This window comes from Leptopilina heterotoma, unplaced genomic scaffold, assembly GCF_015476425.1.
Source record: "Leptopilina heterotoma isolate Lh14 unplaced genomic scaffold, ASM1547642v1 Lhet_81, whole genome shotgun sequence".
NCBI classification, from domain to species: Eukaryota; Metazoa; Arthropoda; class Insecta; order Hymenoptera; family Figitidae; genus Leptopilina; species Leptopilina heterotoma.
This window is the reverse complement of record NW_025111185.1, coordinates 3,386,428-3,404,279: the sequence shown is the minus strand read 5'-3', so window position 1 is coordinate 3,404,279 and position 17,852 is coordinate 3,386,428. Positions and strand designations below refer to the sequence as shown.

Here is a 17,852-nt window from a genome sequence, read left to right as displayed (position 1 = left end):
CCGTGAATATAATATACAATCTATCTAAAGTTAACAAAAAACAAAAGTATAAACAAAAGACAACTTCAGAATGTGAGGGACAGAAAAAGTGAATGAATGAAAGAACATTCAAATTATTAAAGTTAATTTCTTATTTCACTTTTAACATATATATAACAATAATGTAATTTTTACATTACATGTCACAATGAAAATAATTCTTAAATTTACATTTGTTAATTATCTAAAATGTTTGTTACAAAATGCTAATTTTTTAGAAACAAAGGAAATAATGAATAATATAATAACATTAATAATTTTTTTAAATTAATAAAAATATTTTTGAATTATTTGAGAAATAAAAATAATATTATTAAATTAATGATATAATAAAAAAAAAAAGAAATGTAAATATCTGTCAAAACATATAAAAAGACAAAAGCATGAATTTTGTTAAAAAATCGTGATGATTTTAAATATTTTATTTCTATTTTCTATCAAAACGTATAAAAAACAAAAGAATAATCATGACTAACTTCAGGTGTGGACAGAATGAAAGAATGAATAAGACGATTATCATAGTTAATTATTATTATAAAATATTATTTTTTACTTTTTCTACACTTTTCGTATCTTTAATCGAGTAAAGCCACTTTTTTTCGATTTTAAAATCGATATGAAGCCTGATAGTGAATAACAAAAATAAATGTTTGCAAAAAGTGGAACAAAATTGGAGGATGAGAATTTGTGAATTTTGGAAAATTTCGATTTTCGTTTGGTCTGGTGAAATAGAATTGGAGCACATAGTTGAATTTGTATTATATTTATTTGTAATTTATCTAAAAGAGATTACAAATTTAGTGAGCGTTATCGAGAATAATAGTGTGGTCTAGAATATGGTTAAAGTTAGATCTACATTCTACAATAACTGAAAACTTTTGGGATCAATGCTTTATATATACGTAGAATTCATGTCTAGGGTGAGAATCAGCCCCAGGTTATAGGGGTCTGCTAAAAGTTCCTTAATTTTCTTAAATCATCATCCCCCTCTCTCTCGGGAAAAACGACGCTTTGTTAAGATTCTTGTTAAGATATTTTATCCCATTGTTCTTTCATCTGAATTATTTATAAACTTGACAGTCTATTATTAGAACCTTCAGAATTATCAATAGTTGAATATATAACTTTAACTTAGACAAATATGACTCGACTTCAGTTGGATAGAGATACTGAATAAATAGAAACTGTTATCTTAGGAAATATTCTGACATACTTGGTAGTTTAAATAACAGGAATTGAAAATAAATTTTCAAATTTTCCTCGTCTATGTTTCTATATATTACAGGGAAAAGGAGGAAGAAGAAGAGGATTGCAACAAAAACTTAATTTTGTTTTTTCTGACTTTTTCCTGATTTCCAGGCTAAATTTCCACTTTCTCCCTGACCCTAAAGAATATTAGAATATTTTCATTTTTTTCCATGTTAGGAATTAAAATTTTTGAAAATTTTAAATTCAAACCTTTTTGAAATTAATTAACTGATAAGAATATTATTGTAAAACATGAAGGAATTGATCATTCCTAATCTTCGACTCGGAGTGATCCATTTCTTCATGTTACTTACTTCCTCACAGTTTACTGTTAGAATTTGTTTAAAATTGTATAAAAAATAATTGAAATTATGCGATGAGTTTTATTATTCAAGAAAATAATTGAATTCCTAAAAAGAATTTTATTATTTATGAAAATAATTGAATTATTGCGAACAATTTTATGAAAAATTTTTAATTAGTTAATTTTTTTTTAAATTTATGCAAATTCTATATTAAATAATTGAATTCCTGTGAAATTTTTTTATTATTTGTAAAAATAATTGAACATTTGCGTAAAATGTTTTGAAAATTGTTTTTAAATAATTGAATTCTTTTGTGAAATTTGATTAAAATCGTAGATATTGAAAATCATTAATTAAGAAAATTTTTTGAAAATAATTGAAATTTTGTCAAGAATTATATTACTTTTGAAAATAATTAAATTCTTTCGACGAATTTAAAAAAGAATTTAAGAATAATTGCATTTTTCGATGAATTAAATTATAATTGTATTAACAATAATTGAAATTCTCCGTGGAGTGATATTAGTTATAAAAATAATTGAATTCATAAAAAGTATTTTATTAAGAATAGAAAAAATTTCTTGAAAATTAAAAAATTGTTTTATTTACGAAAAAATAGAATCCATAAAAGGAATTTTAATATTTATGAGACATATTAAATTATTGCGAAGAATTTTATAAAAAAATGTTTAATTAATTGATTTTTTTCAAAAAAAAAAAACATTTGCAAATTCTATTTTAAATAATTGAATTCCTGCAACATTTTTTATTATATTTATAAAAATAATAGAATGTTTGCGTAAAGTTTTATCTACATTTTTTTAAATAATTAAATTCTGTTGGGAAATGTTATGAAAATATATTGGAAATCATTGGATTGAGAAAAATTTTTCAAAAAATTGAAATTTTGCCAATTATTTAAAATAAAAAGGAAAACTTTTTCTTTATTTTTCAATTATTTTATTAAAATTTTTGAAAATAATTGAATTTTGGCGAAGAATTTTGCTATTTTGAGAATTTTATTATTTATGAAAATAATTGAATTTTGCAAAAAATTTTATTGAAATTCCTGAAAATAATTAAATTTGAGGGAACAATTTCGATATTTATTAAGATAATTAAAGATTGTATTAAAATTTTTGAAATACTGTCAAATATTTATTAAAAGATTCGACCATTTTAAACAGAAGCGAAATTAAAATTTTTACAAAGTTCTACACAATTATTAATTAAAAGTATGAAAAATTCAGATTTGACAAAGATTTTAATTTGAAACATATTCAAAATTCAAATAATTTTGAAATATTTAAGTAAAATTATGTACCTATTAAATAATTTCTAGGTAATAATTTTATATAATAGTTTTTCAAGAATGAAGTTATTTAAAAAGAAATTATTGTGAGAAATAGAAAAAAATTGAAGGTTTTATATTAGAATTCGTGGTAATTTCGCAGTTTATAAAGCAAAGAAGAAAGACACAAAAATTAAGAATTTTCTTATGAATTTTAAAAATTAATTTTTTTCCAGTACTTTTAATAAAATTCCCTGACTTTTCCTTGAATTCCCTGACCTATGGCAACCCTGAAGAAAAGTTAAATTAATATTAGATTTTTCACAAACTGTTATTATACCCATTTCTTTTTTTCCTCATTCTCAATCGATAGAGATAATTGAAAAAGATAAAATGAATTGAATTAAGGTAAATAAAGTTTAAAAGGAAAAGGTTACCTTTATTTTTGGCTTAGAACTAATTCCAGGAGTGAAGATTTCGTTTAAATGAAGAGTTTCTTACCTGGAAGAGTCAACATCTTGGAAAAGCGGAAAATGATCCGGAAATATTGGATTATCGCTCTAGATCGAACGCGTGAGTTTACGTGTGGAGTTGGGGTGACGTAGACACACGTGTTGGACCTTAGAGAATCATCCACATCAGCATGAGATCGATTGCTCCGGAAAGATGTCATAGAAGATAAGCCTTCTCTTCTCCCCTACCTCCTCGCAAGAAAGCTTATTCTTGATCATGTACAAGAAGAAAAAGAAGAGAAAAAAAACAGTAGAAAATTTACAACGAAAAAGGTTTAATGCTTATTGTTACCCTATCTTTCTTTCTCCCTGCAGTTAAGGGAGTCTATCTTTTTTTTCCTTTTCTGAACCATAAAATAACCCTTTAAATTCTACCTCCTTCGAATCCTCCACTTTTAAACTTCGATTTAGCTTCCTTCAATTTTTAAATGTAAATTTAAATTTTAAATTTCCTATTATCCTACTTTGATTTAAATCAATGAAAAAAAAAGATTCTAGAGAATAAAGAATGTGAGGAGAAAATAGAATTTTTTCAGAATTAAAAAACTGCTGCTATGTATATTTTTTTTAAAAATTTATATTTATTGATAAACGATATTTTGCATAATTTACATATTTCAACGAGAGAATAATATTTATTTTTAATTGTGAGAAAATTGAGTGGAATGCATTCTAGAGTACCTTTTAAGAAAAATATTTGTCAAACAGCTTTTGTTTAATTAACATATGTAAAGGGAATGTTCTAAGTATAGGTTCATCGAAAATATTTGAAAAAAAATTCATTCTAAAATAAGGATAATTTATTTAATTATAGGTATATAAAATTAAATTTCATTATTTGATTTACTGAATTTCTGCGAAGAATTTTATTATTTCTGAAAGTAAGTTCATTCTTGCTAAGAATTTATTATTATTTTTAAAAATAATTGAATTTGTGCAAAGATTTTTAGTTTTTACGAAAGTAAGTAATTAAATTTTGGCAATAAATATTATCAAAGTTTATACCTAAAATTAATTGAATTTCTGCGAAGAATTTTGTTATTTATAGAAACAATTCAATTTAAGCTAAGAATTTTATTAAAATTTTAGAAAATAATTGAATTACTGTCAAGAATTATAAAATCTGTGGAAATAATTGCATTATATCAAAGAATTTTATTAAAAAATTTTTTAATAATTGAATTTTATTGAGAAATATTATTAAAATTGTATTAAAAATAATTGCCTTCCTGTAAAAAATGTTATTATTCATAAAAAAAATTGAAATCCTTGCAAAAATTTTCGTAAAATTTTGAATAAAAATAACTGCAAATTTTTGAAAGAATTTTTTATTTTTTTGTTGTATCAAGAAATTGAAATCCTACGAAGAAATTTAATATTTATAAAAATAATTAAATTCTTGGGAAGAATTTTATTAAAATTTTTGAAAATAATAGAAATCATTTGACGAATTTTATTAAAATTTTAGAAAATAATTGAATTCCTGTCAAAAATTAGAATATTTGTAGAAATAAATGAATTATATCGGAGAATTTTATTAAAATCTTTTTAAATAATTGAAATCATTTGACAAATTTTATTAAAATTTATAGAAATCGAATTTTTTATTATTTTATATCGAAAATTTTTTAAAAAATTGTATTAAAAGTAATTGAATTCCTGCGAATGATTTTTAATGTTTATAAAAATATTTGAATTCTTGAGAAGAATTTTATCAAAATTTTTGATAATAATTGAAATCATTTGATGAATTTTATTAAAAGTATTAAAAATAATTGAATTATAGCGAAGAATTTTATTAAAAATTTTTGAAAATAGTTAAATTAAAGAAATTGAATTGCTTTAAAGAATTTTATTATTTATTAAAATAAATGAATGCTCACAAAGAGCTTTATTAAAATCTTTGAAAATAATAAATAAGAATGTTTAATTATTTTCTTGTACAAAAAATCAAATAATATTTAATTATGTTTCATTATTTAAGAGGCCTTGTACGGTTAAATATTATTAAATATTGATATTATTAAATATTATTATTATTATTTTAAATAGGTAATTGATAACAGAATTTAATAGTTTAAGTATAAAATATTCTGAAATAGTTCTTAATTTCAGAATAATTTTTTTCAGTATTTATCAAGAGAGTGCATCATTTAATTAGCGTTTATTGAAAATTAATTTCGTCTCCTGAGAAAAATGGTCATTATACAAGATGAAACTATTTATATTTTTATATAGAAAATCTAAAAAAATATTCAGCCAATTTTGTTCAAAGTGAATGTAGAATAAAATCTTTTTTCCACACATATAATTTTTTTTCTTATTATCTGTTAAATATTTAACTTTAAATTTTGAAATTCATGCTTGAAAAATTACTGAATTTTTTTATATTTTCAAACAATGGTGTATGCGAAGCAGTTAAGAGGAAACGCGAGAAAAATTGAGATACTTTAACGACGCTTTTACACTAAAGTAATTTTTGTCATCAAAAAAAAAAAAAAAAAGAAAAAGAAAAAAAAGGGATTTAGCCATTAAAAATAGCCAAATGTGGTTCGTAATTTATTGCCATTCGGTTAAAAATAGCCGACTAATAGCTGAGCTAGTGTTCATAATTCACGAAATAATGTATTCAAAATCGATAAGGTAGCTTTGAGTTTTATCTGAAAATCTACGAAACGCCTTTCTGTCGGGCGAAGAATAATATTGTGGCATCCATTTTTTAAAATACCAAATGGAGCTTCCGATGGAGTGTCTATCAGTTGATGGAAATATTGAAGGAAAGTGTGAAACTTTGATTGGAATTTTGTATTGAAAAAAAAAAAAAATAATAATAATAACAACAAGAGACAACTCTCGCATATAGATATTGACCAAGTTTCGAAGAAATTTCTGTTCATTTGCAAATAATACTTGGGTTTTCGAGCTGAATCGACAGCTTTGACGTTGAACAGATCCTGGCCAAATAAGTTATAGTGGGAACAGTATTAGAAATTATCAAACCTTGGAGCTATAAGTTATAACTTTAAACTAATTTGACAGCTCACTTTGACTCAAGACAACCCAATACCTAATATCTTGGAATATTCTAAGGCGAGATGAATTATTATTTTAATGTTGTGAATAGTTCAAATCGAAAATATCTTAGTTGTAACGAAATTTTATGAAACAGTTATAGAAAATGTATATTTCATAAAAAGTTAATATTTTATAATGATTGATAAAAATTGATAAAAATGGTGGTTAAAACTCGTCAGGTAAATCAGAAAATTCAGGGAAAAGTCAAGAAAGGTCGTATTAATCAGGGAAATCAGGGAATAGTCAAGGGATTTTATTAAAAATACTGGAAAAAAATTAACTTTTTAGAATTCCAAACAAAATTATGAATTTTTGTGTCCTTTTTGTTTAACTTATAAATTCTTTAAATTGCCACGAATTTCTAATACAAAACCTAAAATATTTTCTATTTTGGACAAAAAGTTATTTTTCAATAATTTAATTCTTGAAGAACAATTTTCAATTTCTAATTTCATAAAATTTCAATTTTTAATGAATTTAATTAGAAAAAACTTGATTTTTGAAAAATTTTATTAAGTCAAATTCTTTTGAAATTAGTTAGGTACATTTTTTAATATATAAGCATTTAATTAATTATTAAAAATAATGGATTTGTAGGAAAATTTTAGTTAATAATTCTAAACAAAATTAAAATTGTGGAGAAATTACAATATATAATAGCAATTTTTAAAAATAATTGAATTTTAAAACTGTTTAAATTCAAATCTTTAGAAAATCTGAATTTTTCATACATTTAATTAATAATTTTGAAGAACTAAATTTTCTTTTGAAACATTTTACTTTCAATTCTGTTGAAATTAGTTGAATCTTTTAATCTACATTTGACATTATTTCAAAAATTTTAACTCAATTCTTCGAAAGAATTCAATTTTATTGACTAATGTCGAAATTATTTCGAAACATTCAATTATTTCCAGAAATGTTAAAATTCTTTTTAAAATTAAATTATTTTCATAAATAACAATGTTCATTACAAGAATTTCACTATTTTCAAAAATAATAAAATTTCTTTGCAGAAATTCAATTATTTTTAAAATCCGCGACAAGATTTCAATTATCTTTGTAAATAGCAAAATTCTTCGCCAAAATTAAATTATTTTCAAAAATTTTAATAAAATCATTGACAAAATTTATTAATACAGGAATTCAATTCTTTAAAATAGAATTTCCAAATGTTTTTTTGGAAAAAAGTCAATTGATTAAACATTTTTTTATAAAGTTCTTCGCAATAATTAAAAATGTTTCATAAACATTACAATTCATTTTAAGGATTCAATTTTTTCATAAAGAATACAATTTTTTAATTTTCAAGAAATTATTTTCAATTATTAATAAAATTCTTTTTATGAATTCAATTATTTTTATAACTAATATCACTCCACGGAGAATTTCAATTATTGTTAATACAATTATAATTTAATTCCTCGAAAAATGCAAAGATTCTTAATTTTTTTTTTAAATTCGTCGAAAGAATTTAATGTATTTTCAAAAGTAATGTAATTATTTTAATAAAATTTCGTTAAAATTCTACCCAAAAATTCAATTATTTTTATAAATAATAAAAAATTTCGCAGGAATTTAATTATTTAAAATAGAGTTTACAATAGTTTTTTTTCGAAAAAATCAAATAAATATATTTTTTATAAAATTATTCGCAATAATTTAATCTTTTTCAATGTTATTAAAATTCTTTTCAGAGATTCAATTATTTTCATAAATTAATAAATTAAAAATTTTATTAAAATTTGTTGATAAAATTCTTTATAAAAATTCAATTTTAGAAAACATTCAATTTAATAAATTTATTTTTGTATTTAAATAATTGGTAATCCCGTAGAATTTTCTAATAAAAAATTGACTTAAAAATGAATTTCAGTTAAAGTTTCAGATAATAATTGAATATTAAAAGCATTATAGCGTGAATTTTTAGAAATAATTGAATTTTGATAAGCGTTTCAAATTAAAATCTTTGAAAATATGAATTTTTTATTTTTTTAATTAACAATTTTTAGAACTATTTTTAAAAGAATTTTTATTCTAATTCTATTGAACTTAGTTGAAGTTTTTATTTTCGAATATACATATATATTTAATTGAAGAATTTCCGAATAATCGAAATTTTTGGTATAATTGAATTGTAAATAAATGAACCCCTTGATGCAAGAACCAGACGCAGCCCGTTCAATTTCAATGGTCTATGTTTGGTTCTTGCATCAAGGGGTTCACATGGATTTGAAAATTCTTAAAGAATTTTTCAAAAATTGTAGAAAATTGAAATTGAATTGAATTGAAATGATGGAAATAATTTTTAATGAGTTACAGTAACAATATTCTTAAAATATAAAAGAATTATTTTATCATTCGGTCATGTTTTATAATAATTAAATTTCAAGTTATCAGAATATTTTTTACAGTCAGGAAAAGGGGCAAAATTTTGTTTGGAAATCAGGGTAAAGTCAGGGAAAATGAAAATAAAATTTTTGTGTCAGCCCTGCTGCTCATAAATATTTAAATAACTCAGCCACTGAAAAATGGTTTTACCGACACCTTATTTTTATTACGTAATTAAAAATGAATCAATTACAGACTTATAATGCGGAGATAAAAGTTTGATCATTATTTTGTTGTAGATGAAAGTTTTGTTTATGTAATTTATACATTATTGGAGTTTTTCACGGCTCGTTAATCATAAACAGTTTTCTTTCAGCACTAACACGATGAGAGATAGTTGATATTTTGGTCAGAGTATTACACGGGCCACAAGGTTTTCGTCTCAGTGAAGCTTTTATGCTATTATTTTTCCAGGGGCTTTGACAACACACACGTTATAGTGGAGTTGGAACCAGGTGTGAATTTTGTGAGCAGGAACGTACATTTTCACGATTCAAAAAATCTCTGAAAAATCTCCAATTTTTGCCTTAAAGTCGTGTGAACTAATTCGAAATATAATTCTATTAATAGGTGAAAAAAATTGCTAATATCCTAAGAGTAAATATATTTATAAATAAAATAAATTTTTTATCGAGAGGAAATTTTTCTCCTTTTTTTCTCCTTTCTTCTCCAGTGGAATTATACATTATTTTCGCCTCCTATATACACAGCTTTTTGATATCTGAGACGTGGCAATACTTTTCAGAGCATTAAATTCAATGCTCCAGTTTGTCATGACCTCTCCACAACAAGAGGAACAACGTCCTTTCAAATGTCCACTTGATCCGTTTTGCTTTCTTACTTTTCACTGCTTTTGCCACTTGAGTTTTTATTCGGTAAAATCGAATTGCCACGATATTTCATTCTGTGCTTTAAAATTGTTCTACAAATAATGCGCTAAAGAAACATTGAACGAAGCCATTTTAGTATTGATTTTGATGGTCTTTTCATTAAAAGAAGAGAAAAATTTCTCTCAATAATTTCCGTTAATAAGATCCCTTTGGAATATAATGTGAAAGGTTTTTTTCATTTTTTTGGCGCATTCAATTACACCCAGGCGGAAATTTCCAACCGGCGCGGATCCTAGTCCGTACTGACGCCGGTGTAACTGTACTGGCTCGGAACCGCCTGCCAACCGAATGTGAACGGGCATTCTACCGAATAGTGACTAGGCCAGGAGCGCGCTGGCAACCGGCTCGGAACTGGCATTCTACCGCCCGCTGACCGGCCGGGAGAAGCCGTTCCGTGTATAATTCAACCGGCTGGGACCTGGCACTCTACCGACCGTGGATTTTTCATTTAATAGCCAGCCGAGCGCTGGCATTCTACCGACTGACAACCGGGTCGGATCCAAATGATAATTTCAACAAATATCAATAAAAAAAATAATAATTAATTGCAAAAGATAAATACTGATGACAATTCATTGACAGTTCACTTTACACATTTTTTTTATTTTTTTATACACTTAAACGCAATTTTTTATTACATAGACATTTGAAAAATCCTAACGCTTGGGGGTACGGAACCTACGCCTAACCGAATATTTACGCACCGAAATCTCGCACGCTAACCACTATGCTACGCTCGCATGGGACTCTCAAATCTTAAATACTCTCAAGTGTCACAAGCTGAAAAAAAACTTGTAGAATTACTACGCGTCAATGATACCGCTATATTTTTAATACTTTATTGAATGTATATTTAGGACTATTTCAATATTTCGTTAAAAAAGAAACTTGTTATATTTTTATTATTATATAATACATATATTGAATAATTGTTTTTCAATATAATAATATTAAACGTAATAATATTAATAATTTTAATTAATATCTCAATAATAATAAATTTATTATTATTAAGATATTATTAATTAATTTTATATATTATTAATTAACATTAATATTATTGAGATTTAATAATAAATTAGGTATCAATATTAATATTAATTAATAATATATCAATAACCATAAATTTATTATTATTGAGATATTAATTAAAATTATTAATATCATTACCTTCAATATTATTATATTGAGAAACAATTATTCAATTATTATTGAGATATTATTAATTAATAATATATAATATTAATTAATAACGAATTTTTTTAATTATTTAATTTTTAAAAAAGTCTCAATAAATAATTACTTAATATATTGATTAGATTAATTTATTAATAATTATTTTCTAAAATAATGCAATTACTTGTAATAATTATTTAATTTATAATGTGACAATAAATGACGAGATCCGCAGTCGGATCCGCCCCAGTACCGAGCCAGTACAGACTCAACATATCCGTCATTCTTCCGACGCCGCAGAAGAATAAGATCCGCCGGCGGAAGAAATCCAGTACCGAGCCAGTACTGACAATAGTGGGAAGACGGTTCCGACAGTCGGAGCATAATCTGTACCGCGCCGGTTGCTTTTTCAGATCCGAATCGGTACAGACCGTCGGTACTTGCGGTCTGTACGGGCGCGGATCCCAGCCGGTTGTAAATTCCGACATTCGTCCGACTTTTCCGCCTGGGCATTTCAATTAATCGCTAATAAATGGTCTCTAAATCCGAATTAGTGAAATACTCTATTCTCGCGATTTCATTTAGTGAAATTTTACTGAAAATATCACCAGGCTTCGCACTTATCTACTAAAACCTACTATTCACTACGTTTTTACGTGATTCTACTATTTGGGTACTTTTTTTAGATTTCAGCCACTAGAAACTACTACTATTATTGTGTTTTTTTTTTTTTTTTTTTGCTTTAAATTCGCTAATATTAAAAACCAAAAAACTATTATTCTGAATACTATATTTTAAATTATTTTAAAAAAACAAATTTTTTTACAGGAATTCAATTTTTTTGAAATATTTTATAATAAAATTTTTCGCAATAATTCAATTATTTACAAAAATATTAGAATTTTTCACAGGAATTAAATTATTTTCAAATTTTATTTTAATAAAATTCTTTTCAAAATTTATATTTATTATTTTCATAAATAACAATATTCATAACAAGAATTCAATTATTTTTGGAAGTAATAAATTTCTTCTTGGAAATTCAATTATTTAAAAGAATTCTAATAAAATCGTTCGCAAGAATTCAATTATTTTCATAAATAATAAAATGCTTTTTAGGAATTCACCTATTTTCAAAAAAATTGAATAAAATGGCACACAGACATTCAATTATTGTCAAAAATTTTAATAGAATTCTTTGTAAAATTTAATTCATTTTAAAAACTTTTCGCAATTCAATGATTTCACAGCCACACAAAAAAAAAAAAAGTTCTGATCTGGGGGTCTCACTATGTAGACTTTATGTTTTTTGGGTCGCTGAATCCGAATCCGAGGTCCATTTAACCTCATCAGATCAGGATTTTGACATAACCTCAAAAAACCAATATGGCGGACACATTTTTGAAAAGTTCATTGGATTCGCTTGAAATTCGTTACTCGGGGGTTTTTGGGGTCGTTGATTACGAATTTGAAGTCAGATTTCAAAAATTCAATATGGCGGATCCGATGAATTTTTGAAAAACGTGTCCGCCATAGTGGATCCGCCATTTTGAATTTTTGAAATCAGACTTTAAATTCTTAATCAGCGACCCCAAAAACCCCCGAGTAACGAATTTCAAGCGAATCCGATAAACTTTTCAAAAATGTGTCCGCCATATTGGTTTTTGAGGTTATCTCAAAATCCTGATGTGATGAGGTTAAATGGACCTCGGATTCGGATTCAGCGACCCAAAAACCATAAAGTCTACATAGTGAGACCCCCAGATCAGAACTTTTTTTTTTTTTTGTGGCTGTGTTTTTGATATCTACTATTGTCATAAAATTTTCTAACAGAATTCAATTCTTTTCATGAATAAGAAAACTTTCTCAAGAATTCAATTATTTAAATTAGAATTTGCATAAAATTAGTCGAAAGAAATCAATTATTTAACAAAATTTTTATAAAATTCTTCGAAAAAATTAAATTATTTTTATAAATATTGAAATTCTTTTATGAATAATAAAATTCGTTTGCAGGAATTTAATTTATTCGCTTATAATTTTTTTTTATTTATTATCTTTTAATTTATTAGATGAGAAAGTCTGGAAAATAAAAAATATGAAAAGGAATTTTTGTCAGATTTGTCAAGTGTCTATGACAACGAGTTTTTTTGGTCTTCAAGTTTAATTTTTCGATATAGCTACTTTTTTACTACTTTTATTAGTTTGAAAGCGACTTTTTGCTGCTTTTTTAAAATTAATTATCGAGTGCAAAGTCTGACAAAGTATGACTGAAATATCAATGATTTTTAATTTAATATTTTTTCCCAAGCTAAAAAATTGTTTTTGATTAACAAGATGAAAATTTATTAATACATGCAATAGAAACTAGAATACACAGAAAGAGAAGTTTTAAAAATTGTTTGTAAAAGTAATTGAACTGCATTAATACGTTAATTTTGGTGAAATGTGTTGAAAACATCATTATCTTCTCGAAATTCGCAACAAACGTACTCATTTATTGGAGAATCTAATGATACGCCAATCAAGCAGTCAAAATCAAGTAATATACAATTAATGTGAAAATACTCAATACGCGTATATCCTAGGATTCTATTTGAGTAATTAAATTCTCGTGACCAAAATTGAACTAATTTTGCACTGACTTCGCTCAATTTATCAAGACAGATTTTGCAATTTGTATTTGCCGTACTAAACAGTGTTACTCACTTATCTGACAGATAAATTTACCGTGAAGTAAATTAAAGCAGTGACATGTGGTTTATTATCAAACTCCTGCTCACTGCCACAAAATTTACAAATGAAGCCAAATGTGTACAAACAAAGTTTTTTGTAAAAAAAATGCTTGTATTGGTGTAAACGACACGAAATATCTACATATGTACGAAACTATCTATGTGTAGATAAAAGCAGTTAATGAAACTATGTTTCATGAAGTAGCCACTCGCAATTATTTAACGAATGTATATTGTTTTGTCGGAAAGGCAAAAAAATCCTCTTAAGCGTATTTCTCTGAAATTTAATTAATTTAATTTGTATATTTTTTTGCAGTACGGAGCATTTAACGGCTTCGTATCCCGGGTCTGCGAGAAATTCAGCAGCAAATTCTTTGGCCAGTTCGCGAGAAAGTAGTGCTTCCCAGGGTCCTGCTCCCTTTCGGGTTCTAATGCTCGGAGCTTCAGCAGTCGGAAAAAGTTCACTCGTCTCCCAATTTATGACTTCCGAATATTTGCACGCCTACGATACTTCAATTGGTGAGTTTCTTTTCGGAAAATTCTATTTTTAACCTTTATAACTCGTCTAAAAACATTACTGCCTTCACCTTTAGTACATTTTCAATCAAAATTGTAATTTTACTGCGGAAACTAGCAAAAATTCTTACTAACTTCTTCTTTACCTACTTTTTTTTAATTAAAATTTTTAAAATTTAAAAATTAATAGAATTTAAAAATTTGTAATTCAAATATTTTTTTATAAAAATAAAATATGAAATGGAATGTAGTTTTAATAATATTACAACTATAATAATCATATATTCTGAGATAAGGAATTCAGGGAAAAGTCAGGGATTTTTTTTAAAAGTACTGAAAAAAATGAAGAGTTTAGAATTCATGAGAAAATTCTGAATTTTCGTGTCTTTTTTATTTGCCTCATAAACAATTAAATTACCACGAATTCTAATACAAAACTTTCAAGTTTTTCTATTTCTTTATAAATATGTAACTTAATTCTCGAAGAACTATCATAAAATTATTACTTAAAAATTATTTAATGAATAATTTTACTTCAATATTCAAAAATTAATTCAATTTAATTATTTTTATAAAGATTAGAATTCTTCGCAGGAATTCAATTACTTTTAATACAATTTTTTTAAATTTCTCGATAAAAAATAATACAAAATTTTTCCAAAAATTTCAAATATTTTGAAAAATTAAAAAAAAATTGTTCTCAGAAAATGAATTTTTTCATAAATAATAAAATTTTTCACATGAATTCAATTATTTTTAATACAATAATTTTAATAAAATTCGTCAAATGATTTCAATTATTTTCAAAATTAGGTTATTTGCCAGGAGAACCTTAAAATCATTTTTCATTTAAGTAATATTTCTTAATAATAATTGGTTCTATCAATTTAAAATAATAAACTAAGTCGTTTTTAATAAATTCTAATAATTTTGTTACGTTTTCATAGTAAATTATGTGTTTTCTTTAATATTTTCTAATAGATGAAAAAGTGACAGTTTTTACGACCTCATATACTTTAGATGCTTATTTAACAATAAATATTAAAAATATTTAAAAAATTCTTTTTGTTCAATGACCCTAATACCTTTAAAATCATTCCTGCAAAATATTATAATTTTTTAAAATTAGCCGGCAACTTAATTATTTTGAAAAATAATTGAATTCTTAGCAATAATTCAATTATTTTTAAGCATTTTAATAAAATTCTTCAAAAAAATTCAATTCTTTTCATAAATAATAAAATTCTTCCCAAGAATCCAATTATTTTAAAAAGTTTTAATAACATTTTTCACAGTATTTGAATTATTTTCTTAAATAATGAAATTCTTAGCAAAAATTCAATTATTTTCAAGAATTTTAATAAAATTCTTCAAAAAAATTTAATTATTTTTATAAATAATAAAATTCTTCTCGAAAATTCAGTTATTTTCTTAAATTAATAAAATTCTTCCCAGGAATTCAATTATTTTTATGAGTTTTAATAAAATTCTTCACAACAGTTCAATTATTCTAATAAATAGTACAATTATTTTAAAAATTCAATTATTTTTATAAATAATAAAATTCATGGCAAAACTTCAAGTATTTTTAAAAATTCTCCCTAATTCAATGATTTTTAATATTTACTACTTTAATGCAAGTCTCCAAAAGAATTCAATTATTTAAAAAAATGTTAATATAATTTTAAGCAAACATTTAATTATTTTCATAAATATATTCAAAGTTTTACAGGAATTCAATTATTTCAATTAAATTCCTTGAAAGAATTTAATTTTCAACATTTTTAAAAGCATTCTTTACAAAAATTTAATTATTTTTGTAAGTAATAAAATTCTGAGTACAAATTCAATTATTTTTAAAAGTTTTGATAAAATTTTTGACAGGAATTCAATAATTTTGAAAAATAATGAAAGAGTGATAAAAAATTCAAGAATTTTAATAAAATTCTTTATAAAAATTCAATTACTTTCATAAATAATAAAATTCATCGCAGGATTTCAATTATTTTTAATACAATTTTAATCGAATTCCTCGAAAAATGTGATTATTCTTAAAAATGTTATTAAAATTCGTCAAAAGAATTCAATTATTTAAAAATTTGTTGATAAAATTTTTTTATGAGTATTCAATTTTAACAAACATTCAATAAATTATTTATTTTTGTATTGAAATAATTGAATTTTCGTACAACTTTTTGATAAGAATTGATTTGAAAAAGAATTTCAGTTCTAATTTTAGAAAATATTTAAATATTAAAAGCATTATTTATTTATTTAGTTATTTTATTGAAGCCTCAGTTTTTAGAAATAATTGAATTTTGAAAAGGTTTCATGTTAAAATCTTTCAAAATCTGAAATTCTCATACTTTTAACTGACAATTCTGTATAATTAATTTTTTTGAAAAAGTTTAATTGAATTTTTTTAAAAATTATTTATTTGAATTGTAAACAAAAGAATTTTAAAATTCTCAAGGAACTTTTTCAAAAATATTAAAAAATAATTGATTTAAAGAAGAATTGTATAGTTAAAAATTGTAGAAAATAATAATTGAATTGAAATTTTGAAGAAATTAGAGTAACAATGTTTTTTATATAATATAATAAGATAATGATTTTATCTTTGATTATTATAAAACACTAAGAAATAGATCACTCCGAGTCTTTGACTCGGAGTCATCAATTTCTTCATATTTTACAATAATATTCTTATAATTAAATTAATTAATTGAATTTCAAAAGGTTTGAATTTGAAATTTTCAAAAATTTTAATTCCTATGGAATTTTTTGAAGCATGTATCTAATAATTTTTAGATAATAAGATGAGAATATTTTTGTATACGGTCAGGAAAAAACCCGAAAATTTTTTTTTGGAAATAAGGGAAAAGTCAGAAAAAAATCAAATCAAATTTTTCTGGCAAACCTTTAGAATACAGTATGCAAAAAAAGCTCTGTGACTAGGTCAATGTCAGAAAAGTTTTGAAATATGACAAAAGAAAAAGTTTTTATTCGAAATTAAGTCGAATTGATTTTGCTTGTTTTTTTTTTATTTTCATGAAAGAAAAAACTTATAAATTAAAGTTGATCAGTTTATTGATTAGAACAATGATCTGGAGAATTGTAGAAGTATCTTTTCTTCAAGTCGTTAGTAGTTTCAATACCCTTTAAACCTTAAAAATGTTCTTTAAGAATGTTAGTCACACAGACAGACTCGGTCAACTTCCAATTAACCAACACAAATTTAATTTTCTAAAAAGAGACTTAGATGGAAAAGAAAGTTTAAACACGTTCGTCCAATCGAAATTGCAGTGATTTGCTTCAACAGATCTTGATTCTCCTTCACAAAAAAAACTTTTCTTCAATTTCTTCGTTTTCTTATTCTTAAAAGTTGTGCAATGTTCTTAAGCTTCTTAAATTGCATTGAAAACGACCTTAATTAGCATTGAATATATTGGTAATATTTTTTCAACGAGACTGAAATGAAATTTTAAAAAAATATTTGTGAAGTGCATAATGGGACGCATTTCCCGGTGGTGAAATTTTGGAAATTTCTATGAGTTCTTTCACTAGATAAAATGTGAAGTCTTTTTGAGTGTCCGGTTAGTGGTTTTCTATTCATCACATGTATTCAGTGAGGTTTTAAAAAAGAAAACTCAATTTTGCGCATGAAACAGTTT

The 17,852-nt window shown here is 24.1% G+C and overlaps 1 protein-coding gene across 5 annotated transcripts in view; it reads left to right on the top strand.

The window, feature by feature from the left end:
• LOC122511255 (rhoGEF domain-containing protein gxcI-like) overlaps nucleotides 1–17,852 on the top strand; it is a 228,536-nt gene that overhangs the window by 142,184 nt on the left and 68,500 nt on the right. For all 5 annotated transcript variants that reach the window (XM_043626395.1, XM_043626396.1, XM_043626393.1 and 2 more), the window contains exon 8: nucleotides 13,979–14,181. In XM_043626395.1, the coding sequence (XP_043482330.1) occupies nucleotides 13,979–14,181 (203 nt within the window). The remainder of the gene's footprint in view (nucleotides 1–13,978; nucleotides 14,182–17,852) is intronic.